The 11,150-nt window shown below is 45.3% G+C and overlaps 1 protein-coding gene across 1 annotated transcript in view; it reads left to right on the top strand.

Annotated features, from left to right (window-relative positions):
* Atp8a2 (ATPase phospholipid transporting 8A2) overlaps positions 1 to 11,150 on the top strand; it is a 568,947-nt gene that overhangs the window by 320,147 nt on the left and 237,650 nt on the right. The window contains exon 27 of the mRNA XM_026783162.1: positions 2,903 to 3,013. Coding sequence (XP_026638963.1) covers positions 2,903 to 3,013 — 111 coding nt within the window. The remainder of the gene's footprint in view (positions 1 to 2,902; positions 3,014 to 11,150) is intronic.

The raw sequence follows: 11,150 nt of genomic DNA on the forward strand, positions 1-11,150 counted from the left end.
TGTGTGTGCATGTGCGTGTGTGTGTGCGTGTGTGTGCATGTGCGTTTGTGTGCATCCCCCACTGAAGAACAGCTGTTCTCAGAGTACCGTGTGTGTGCATGTGCGTTTGTGTGCATCCCCCACTGAAGAACAGCTGTTCTCAGAGTACCTTTTTCTGCTGGACTCTCATTCAAGGACCTCCCTTCTTCTTGAAGGGCTGGCATGCTCCGGCCGAGTGGTTCAGGCCAGGACAAAGCAGTCACTTACAGATATTCCTGCCCCCTTGGCAGTCACGCCTGTGAACCACCTAAGACCCCTGCTGTGAGGTTAACTGAGAGGGCAGGAGCCAGGTGGCTCATGGTCAGTAGCAAGCAGCCTCCTGCAGTCAGGCTGAGTTCGGTCCATTCCTCTCTAAACTGAGTGTCGCCAGCATGTTTCTGATAGGCTCTGTGGTCGTGGACACTGATCTGGTTCCTAGTTTCCTCACGTGTGCCCCGAGAATCCAAGAAACGTCTAACTCTTCATGCTAGTCAAAAGAGTCAACCCCAGGATCCTCCTGTGGAAGATCTGGGCTATCTGGCCCGACACATCATCCAGATGTGTAGTCCCAGGGAATACTGGCATGTTCTCCAGTTACCCAGTTGTGGGGTCATGTGCCTAAATGCCTGCATTTGCTGAAGTACCAGCCACGTACCCCCAACTCCTTGGACAGCCTTTTGAAGAACATGCCAACCCTAACTACGTGGTTACGAGGAGCAGTGGCTTTGTCACCTTTTCAGCTACAATGCATAGAAAACCCTTCCTCCAAGCCCCAGGGCTCGTGGTCTGGTCCTCTGCTCCTTTGGGGGGCTCCCCGTCCCTGAAGGAAGCTCTGTTTGTTTGCCTCTCAGGTTTCCTTCTGGTTTGAGGTTCGGCAAAGACAGCACGAAATTACCCAGACCACATGGCTTTGAAAACGGCCTAAGTCAGTTTTTTTTTTTTTTTTTTTGTGCACATCAAACCCCTGAGCTGATTCCTGAAGTAGGCAGAAGGAATTCTGATTTTACCGGTGAGAAATCTGCAGGTCCTATGCACCCAACAACTGGCTTCAGGGCTGAGCATAGGGCCAACATCAGAGAACAGCAGACCCCTGTGAACTCGGGGGCTGCCACACACACCTGCTCCTTTACTTTGCCGAATCAACTGTGCAGAGGCCCGTGGGACCCACGCTTCCTGTCTGCTGTCAGCAACTGTGGATGTTATACACCCCAGCATTATTAAATACTTGAGTTATAACATCATGGGGCTGGAAGGGAACTTAAGAGGTTTCCTAGGAGTTACAGGCAAATATTTGTCTGCTTTTCTCTTTAGGATGTCTAGGGAGCAGGGATTCCTTACTGAAGCTGCACATGGGTAGGATGTGGAAGGTGAAGCAACTGCTTTTATTAAAAGGAAGCATCTGAGAGGGGTGGGACAGAGCCTTCTGCGTCCGCTTGGGGGTTTTCTTTGCCCTCCAGCGTAGTAGCCACCGCTCTGAAAGGAACCTAAGGCAGCCGCTGATATCTCCCTGTTCATTGTCCTGCAGAGGCATGCTGTCATCTCAGGGCTGAGTCTGTGCCAAGCACTAGACTCTAAACTGCCTCTTCCTTAATTACTATGCCAGAAACACCATCAGTGGGGTGAGTTCCTCTGCCCCATTGAAGTGATAATTGTGCCTGGTTGAAGTTAATACCATGTTCTTTATTATTTTGATATGGGTAGTTGCTTTTTTTTTTTTAATTTGTTTTTTGGAAAAAGCACCCATAAGGTAAAGAAAAGATTCCAAGACCGTCTTGTAGTGGCCAGAGCCCTGGTTCCAAGCCCTTGCTGTTCGCTTTACGCTCGTACACACAGCAGCTGCTGGCCAGGTGACTGACCACTGCTGGCCTCCTAAACTAGGCAGAGGGACTGTATGGTATAGTGTGTGTCCACAGCCCTCGGTTCCCAGTCTGCCAGAGAACATCCCATCTGCCCCTGCTTTTGTCTGTCCTGTCTTGTCTGACTCTGGGGAGACAGCTGCTTTACACTACATGCCCCTGGAATAGTATGGCTTTGTCTCAGACGACAAGAGCCCTTAAATCACTCCCATCCAGAGCTAATCAGTTGCCCCTTATTGCACAGGTGGGTGCTCTGAGTGGAAGATAAAGAAGGACTATACCACGGATGTAGAAGTGGAGACAGTGTGTGTGTGTGTGTGTGTGTGTATGTGTGTACATGTGTGTGTGTGTGTGTACATGTGTGTGTGTGTTACATTTGTATGTCTCTATATCTATGTGCCCCTGGATAAGTCTGTCCCGGTGCCTCTGTGGGGTATGGGAAGTGTAATTGCTTTTAGCTGACAAGCTGACAGAACGCTGTCCTCAAGTGCATACCCTTTCTTGAGTAAAACCTTCACTGGGTGAGTGTCCCTCCTCCTGTGGTCACCATAAAATGTGTGACCAGATCGTGTGGAGCTGTCCCATTCCCATTTGCCTTTCTTACAGTTCACACAGCCACCTTCTTTGCCTAATTAAGTCCCTGAAAGGCATTTAGCTCAAAGAATTCCAAAACAGTCCTAGTGAGAAGCCAGCAGCTTGTTTGGGGACAACAATAATTAGTCAGTTGAAGAGATTTTTTTCTTTTCCTTCTCAGCTGCTCTGAAAACTCCACCTGGGGGTGGGGGGGGGACAGGTTTTGTTTGTTTGTTTGTTTGTTGGTTACCTAAGGTTCTGGTCTGCTCTGAAAACTCCACCTGCGGGCGGGGCGGGGGGGGGGCAGGTTTTGTTTGTTTGTTTGTTTGTTTTGTTGGTTACCTAGGGTTCTGGTCTCCTCCCCGTCCCTGTCTGTTTTCTGCTCATGAAGACAGCCTATGTCCTTTATTCCTCCGTGGCAGGCTTCTCTGAACTGTATCACTGTCCCTCTACAGTTTTCCTACCTGGAGAAGCTGCTTTTAGTTCACGGAGCCTGGAGCTACAACCGGGTGACCAAGTGCATCCTCTACTGCTTCTACAAGAATGTGGTCCTCTACATCATTGAGGTAAGGCCATCCCTTCCCTCAAGGAGGCAGGCTCTGCAGAGGGCATCTTTAGACAATAATCCATCTTTCTTTCCCTTCTTTTTTGACATTAAATCCATCTTTAGAAAGGGTTTGGTTAATGGAAATTTAAAGGTACTCTTGAGTCTTACTAAGATCCGTGTCATGCAGCTTCCTTTAAGCTGTACCATGAGACTTGTAATAAGGAACCAGGGCTAGTGCGGCCTTTCTTCCTCGTCCAGCCATGCATTCTTCACAAGCTCCCCCTCCCTGCCCTGATCCTGGGCTCCTTTTCCTTGACCCTAGCTTGTGTCAGTGGTGGCAGAGAATACTTGCTAAGGCAAGCATTCCACTTGCTAAGGCAGAATGAGACCAGTGTGGTCAGTGCCAGGAAATAGAGATGCCCATCTTTTTAGGTGGCTCTGAAACATTTCCGGGCAACCTGTCCTGTGTTTTTCTTTCCTTGAATGAACGGGCACAAATGGGGCATGATTCCCTGCTGTGTTTGTCATGGCATCTGCTGTTTCCTGAACATGTCCTCACTGCCCCTGCGATTTTTGGATGCTAAGACTCGTGGCAAAGGTGAGAATGGGGGTGGGGGACATCTAGTAGGAAGCTGATAAGGTCATTTAAAATCTTACTCTCAGTTCATGTTCTATTGTCCTTGTCTTGTTTAGTGCTGTGATAAAATGCTGACCGAAAGCAGCTTGGGGATAAAAGGATTGGTTTAACTTAGTTGTGCTCCATCACCAAGGGAAGTCAGGGAAGAAACTGAAAGCAGAACCCTGGAGGCAGGAACTGATGCAGAAGACCTTAAAGAGGGCTGCTTGCTGCCTTGCTCCCCGTGGCTTGCTCTGTTTGTTTTCTTACACACCTCAAGACTGCCTGCCCATGGGTGACATCACCCACAGTGAGCTGGGCCCTCCCTCATCCGTCATCAGTCAAGAAAATGCCCCCACAGACTTGCCCCTAGGCCAATCTGATGGAAGCCTTTTTCTCAGCTGAGGTCCCCTTTCCAAGATGACTACAGTTTAGGTCAAGTTGGCAAAAGCTAACCAGCACAGGTCTACAATTTTCCAAGATGCTAATTCATGTATTGCTACGTGGAGGGCAAGGTCCCAGAGTCAAGGAGGCTCTTTAAGTTTGCTGCTTAGTACTGGTCTCTTGGGTTTTCCCTCCTGAGGACAGCTCATTTTAAAAGTGTGTCTGTGAGGCTATCTTGACTCATCAGATTGTCAAATGCATTTGGAAGAGAGGAAAACTGGGGATAGGGGTCTATGGTGGGGGTAGGGGTTAAGTTAAAGCTTGGCTGCTGTCAATAAGACCATAAACATGTTTTAACCAGACAGGGTGGTTCATGTCTGTAATCCCAGCACTTGGTAGGTAGACAGGAGGATGGGGCTTTCATGGTCAGCCTCGGCTATTAAATGAGTTCCAGATCAGCTTGGGCTACAGGATGAGGAGGAAGAAGCGGTAGAGGAGGTAGAGGGATGGAAGTCCATCTTAGAGCAATAGAAATCAATGTTGCCTCTATTTTAATATCTCATTTTATTATGGTATAATTTTTCAACTCTTAGCAAAAATACTAGTGAAGGAAGAAACTGGCTTTTCCCGGTGCTGTCTCCTAAAGTCCCCATATCGAGCTTGTTAATGTAACAGTGACCAATTACTACTTTATCAGCATGCTAACTCCTTCCTAATGAAGCCTTCAGGTCACATGGACAGGTTAATGTTACTTGTCGGGGAACCACACCAGGACAGGGGGTTTCCGAAGCTGTGTAGTTGTTTATACTGCATGGCTCCCCAGCCAAAGGCATCAGTGAGAAAGAAGCAGTCTGTGTCTCTGTGATCAAGCCCACCTGGAAACAGCATTTTGCTGGCTTACATAAAGGCAGTTTCTTTGCTGCTCTGCGTACTCACAGTGTGGCTGCCTCAGCATAGAGGATGGCTGCTCTAATTGACCCAGTAGCTCCTTCTGTGCTGGGAGCACCCTGATCATTAAAAGAATCTTACAAGTGATTGGAAGAGACCTGTCTAACATCCTGCAGCCTGGCCTCTTCCCTACCCTGAGTCCTCTGTGTCAAAGGCCCTGCCTGCTTACAGTGAACAGCAAGTATATGCAGAGCAGAACCTGGGGACGTTTGTAGGTGTGATTACTATTTGGTTCAGGGTAGGGAGGTTCAAATCCATGTAGATGTTCATGTTGCATGTTTTGTCATCATTATCTTCCCCCGTTCTCATTTTTACTGCCCCCCTTTGGAATTTGGAAATGTCTGTCCCTCTCCTGCAGGGACAGCTTTTTCCTTCCTTTCTTATTTTATTTTATTTTTTTTTTTTTTGCACGCATGATAGAAGTCACTCCTTAGTGTCACTCGGGGTCACAGATAATAGCATGGGCAGAATAAAGGGAGCTGGGATCCTACACATCATCCCAAGTTTCCCAGGACTCTGTCCCTGTAGCTGTTGGCTTTATACAGCTTCTTTATAATCTGGTTTTCTTCACCATCAGCAGATGGCTGATGAGCTAGGCTTCTTATCGAGACATTCTACATGGGGCTCCAAGCCTTCCGCTTCCCAGAGCAGCGCTCAGGGCCCTCCTAGTCACTTAACACCTACTATCTTGCTTCTGTCTCCTTTTTTCTTCTTCAAGTGGGCTGCAGCTTAGTAGAGCACCCTTTTAGTCTGTCTGCAAAGAGCTGCTTGGAACCGGGCCCTGACGGCGCTGAGTGAGTGCCTCAAATGACTAGGCTAAGAATTGCCAAATGGTCTGCTGCAAAAGGCTCTTCCACACACTCCCCAGAAAGCTTTTAGGAATGTAAAACCCTCGCAATTCTGTGTCTCCATTTCTGGTTAGGATTTCTGGGAGGTTCTAATTTGGAAACCAAGAGAACAAAGCCCTTGACTGGTTCATGGTCAGAGTGTCCACCCAGACACTGACAATGCCCTGGAACCAGCATGTTTTTCCAGAAGGGCCTTCAGAGTGGGAAGGTACTGCTCACATGCTATTTTAGTGGGTCTTGAGCTACAGGATCCAAGATTGCTACAGAAAGACGTGTTCATTTGCAAAAAAATAAAATAAAATAAAATAAAATACTGAAGATAAGGCTATATTAATGATTTAAGTGAGAACAAACTAAGCATGCTAGTTACATGTCTTAAGGGTTTCCTTGTGGCTCATAGAGGCACCTGCGCAGTAGTAATATGTACTCATCTCAAACACCCTCCAATATATGTAACTACCAAACATTTTGAAGTATAGTCTAAAGGCAATGTGGGTAGCATGCATATGCGTGCCCACTCTGTGGCCTACCTTATTTTATGAGGACTATTGTCTAGATTTCCAGTAAAAATTGGGACATGACGGGTCCTTCCTGTTTGGTGTACTAGTCCATAAAAGTGGGGTTCCTGTATAAGGAAAATATGCATTATTCTGGATGCTGTATGGAATGCATACTGGAAGTCTCCACTACTTACATGCTATCTGCTCTTGCCTGTTTCTCTACAGTCACACATAGATTTTTTTATACTTTAGTGTTTTTAATTAAGCTATATGTTTTCCCTACTCTCCTTTCTTTCTCCCCTTTCACCCTCCCCCTGCCTCACACGCTCCCAGTTTGCTCAGGAGATCTTGTCTTTTTCTCCTTCCTAGGCAGATCCATGTATGTCTCTCTTAGGGTCTTCTTTGTTGTCTAGGTTCTCTGGCAGGCTGGCTATTCTTTGCTTTATGTCTAAAAGCCACTTATGAGTCAGTATACATTATATGTGTCTTTCTGAGTCTGGGTTATCTCAGTATTTTTTTCTAGTTCCTTCCATTTGCCTGCATATTTAAAGATGTCATTATTTTTTACCGCTGCGTAGTACTCCATTGTATAAACGTACCACATTATCCATTCTTCAGTTGAGGAGCATCTAGGTTGTTTCCAGGTTCTGGCTATTACAAATAATGCCTCTGTAAACGTGATTGAGCAAATGTCCTTGTGATATGACTGAGAATCCTTTGGGTATATGCCCAAAAGTGGTATTGCTGGATCTTGAGGTAGATTAATTCCTAATATTCTGAGAAACCACCACACTAATTTCCAAAGTGACTGTACCAGTTAGCACTCTCACCAGCAATGGAGGAGTGTTTTTTTCTCTCTATTCTACATAATCTCCAGCATAAGTTGCCATTCATGTTTTTTATCTTGGCCATTCTGACATGTGTAAGGGTATCTCAAAGTTGTTTTGATTTATATTTCTCTAATGACTAAGGATGTTGAGCATTTCCTTAGGTGTCTTTTTAGTAATTTTATATTCCTTTGTTGAGAGTTCTCTGTTTAGGTCTGTACCCCATTTTTTTTATTGGATTATTTCTTCCTTTGATGACCAATTTCTTGAGTTCTTTGTATATTTTGGAGATCAGCCCTTTGCCTGATGTGGGGTTGGTGAAGATCTTTTCCCATTCCATTCTGTAGGCTGCCATTTTGTCTTGTTGACCATGTTCTTTGCTTTACAGAAGCCTCTTAGCTTCAGGAGGTCCCATTTATTAATTGTTTCTCTCAGTGTCTGTGCTACTGGGGTTATATTTAGGAAGTGGTCTCCTTGCTAGTGTGTTCAAGGCTTCCTCCCACTTTCTCTTCACATAGACCCTGGAAATGCACCCTTGAGAAACATTGCCCTCCTCTTCACATAGACTCTGGGTATAATTCCCTACAGTCTGTTCAGTCCCTTCTGTATTGATTGAGCATTTGTGTTGTCATCTTCAGTTTCAGAAGCTTTGTAGAATAGCAGTGTTCCTGCTCCTGAGCTCACAGATATTCCAAAATGGTGTTGGTCTAGTTAGTCTATTTCATCACACTGCCTTGAATAGACCATGACCTTAATGTGGGGACTTCTGCCTGCAAAACAGATTCACTGTTGCTGACAGATCTACTAAGCACTCAATTGAATGCACCACATAAAATTTATTGAGGTGAAGTGGCTATTGTTCAAGAAATTTGAAATAAGAACAAAAGGTGGCCCTTGTGACTTCCTTGAGGCTCCTGTAGCAGGCAACACTAAGAACAGATCATAGCCATCCCCTCCGTTCCTTCGAGAGCACCTCATTTCAGCACTTTCACCCCTGATGGTTGCACTTTCTCAGCTGTCTCTTTGGAAGCTGGGATAGCAAACACATGACCAGTTCCAGCGGCTGGCAGGGAGGCTGGGGAAGAGAGGCTCAGAAGCACTGGCCGTGAGCTGCCAGGTACCCGGGATGCCAGTGAGCTCTCTCCATTTGCCTGCCCCCGTGTGAGCCTGTTCCTCATTGGCTTCATTTCCGATAACACCACCTTCCTCTGTTTTCAGTCAGTGCTGTTGGAGTATAACTAAGATACTGCAAGATGTGCCCTTTTTAGTGTACAGCTCCATTAATTAAAACTGAATTTTTTATTGGAAAAAAAATCCATTTTTGTCTGCCTCCCACAAGTAGTAAGAATGTCACAAAGAACTTTGGAGAAGAACGGGGTGGTGGCTGTGCAGTGATGTGAATGTCCAGAGCGGTGGTGCCCTTTAAGAGAGTTTGTGTTAGATCTACCTTAGCACAATTGAAATAAAGGCTAGGAGGGGGAAAGGGTTTCAACACTTTGCCCCCTTAGCCACATTGAGGGAGATGCAGTATAAAGGCAGATGGTATGGAATTTTACATGGAGTTGTGTTTTGCGTTAAACCAGTAACACGCTAAGTTTTGTAGCAGCTGCCAGATGGGCTGTCCTGCAAACATTAAACTGGCTAAGGCCTGGGAGATTGCAGCTCGGTGCAGATGGGCTTCCTGGAGCCAGCAGGAGAAGAGCATCCCTGTGCCGCTGCACTGGCTTCCAGAGTTGGAACGAAACAGTAAAGATCAGGAGAGATGGCTGGCCAAGATGCGTGAGCGTCTGAGGAGTGTGAGCTAATAACAGGGCAGGACTTTTGTTGCTTTAAGAAGCTGAAAATCCCTTCCTGTGTTTGCAACAGGCAAATTCTGTGGTTAAAGTGATTCCAGAAGAGTTGCCTATCAATATGCAGGGCAGACAGCGAGCCGAGAGTTTAAATGGCTTTTATAATGTTAAGCCCGGATCAGAGCTCATGATCCTGATGCAGCTATCTTCTTGTGTGATTTGTAAAAAAGCCAGAGACGGAGTTTCTGGAAAAAAAAAACAAAAAAAAAAAAAAAAAAAAAAAAAAAAACAACTCTTTGATTTTGATAATACGAAGAATTTGCCTTAACTGCAAAAATTAGGGATAAAGAAGCTAGGGAAGCATGCGTGTAAATGTTTTTGAAATCCTGGTGTGTCATCTGTGCGGTATGTCTCAAGGGGGGCTATTGGTTACCTAGTTGTTCAGTTTTCTAAATCACACACAGCTTGACTGACCACCAGCAGCATTTGAAGCATTTTCTGGAATGGTGCTACCCCACTGCCTCCCTGAGCCCGTGGGAAAAATAGTTTTGGGACAGAATTTTTTAAAAAGTCAGTACCCACTAGATTTAAGTAGATTAATAGAATCATTACGTGCATATAGTTGATATTTCAGGAGATAATGGCACTGGTTCTTTGTAAGCTCTGTTGTCTCTTAGGAAGGGTGTACCACATTGTCTCAGAGAAGACATTGGTCTGGATGTAGAGAGCATCGGTGATGGTGGCTGTTATAGTTAGTATAGGGATCTGAAGTGCCAGCTTACTTGAGGCAATGCCTAGCAGACATTTGGGGCTTGGGAGGGGGGCATTAAACTGCTCCAGGATATGGCACTCTAAGCCTTGCATTTATCATGAAGGTCTGAAAATACCACCGGTGAGTGAAAGGGAGGTTAGTGGGCATACATGAGCCTGAACTAGCAGAATTTGGCTGATGGCCAGTGACGATCTACCTTGCCTGACAAGCTGAAAACAAGCAGATAAACAACAAGCTCCCTCCCCCTCTTCTTACCCCCCCCTCAGCATTCCAGAGCAGAAGGAGAGGCTTAGCAATGTCTCAACTTCTGCGCTTCTCATTTAAAAAGTAAAACGACTTGCAATTATGTACACATTGCCGTTTCTAATACAAAATGTCTCGGGATATGAGTGCTTTGAATTGTTTAACTTAAGAAGAAAAGTATTTATATGATATACCTAATATATATCCTTTAGTATTTATGATATATATACACTATATATCCTTTAGTACTTATATGATATATATGCTATATATTATATACAATATGTATCCTTTACTATTTATATGATATGTATATATTATATATCCTTTATTTGTGTGGCAGCACTGAGTAGAAGGCTTTGGGGGTAAGTTTTGCTCCGAATGTTAGCCTCTAGGTCTGGGGAGACGCCTCAGTTGTTAAGAGCACTTGCTGTCTTGCAGAGGACCCCGATTTGATTCTCAGCACCTTCATGGCAGCTCACAAGCAGCTGTAACTCCAGTTTCAGGACATTCCGTGCCCTCTTCTGGCCTATGCAGGCACTAGGCACACACATGGTATGCATGTATGCATGCAGGGGAAAAACATATACATGAAAAATAAATCTAAAACCAATTCCTGTTAGCACCTATAGAGAATAGCTATCTAAAACCAATGCCACAAAAGAATTCATCCAAACCAGGCCTGTTGATTCAGGCTTTGTAATTGCAGCTACTTAAGAGACTGAGGCAGGAGGATTACAAATTCCTGGTTGAGGTACACTGTGGGTTTAATGAGACCTTGTTTTAAAATTAAGAAATTAAAAAAAAAGAAATTAAGAATATAGTTCAGTGGTAGTGTGCCTACCCAGGATGCACTAAGCTCACACAATCCATCCAGTGACCCAGTCTCTTGCAAACAGAACATAGCTCACTGACCCTCAGATGTGTGTAGGGATAGGGACATGGCTCAGTAGGTGAGGTGGCTTACTGCACAAGTCTGAGGACCTGAGATCTTTTGTGTCCACCTAAAACCATGATGTGGTGGCACACATCTGTAATCTCCATGCAGGGCATGGATCCTGGGGCTTGCTGGCTAGACAGTCTCGCTGAAAGGATGAGCCCTGGGTTCAGTAAGAGATCTTTTTTCCACAAAAGAAGGTGGTGAGTGATTAAAGATACTCGGCATTGACCTCTGACCTCCACGTGTACAATGTATGAGTATGTGCAGTCATACTACATGTGCACACAA

Source organism: Microtus ochrogaster, chromosome 17, assembly GCF_000317375.1.
Source record: "Microtus ochrogaster isolate Prairie Vole_2 chromosome 17, MicOch1.0, whole genome shotgun sequence".
Taxonomy (NCBI): domain Eukaryota; kingdom Metazoa; phylum Chordata; class Mammalia; order Rodentia; family Cricetidae; genus Microtus; species Microtus ochrogaster.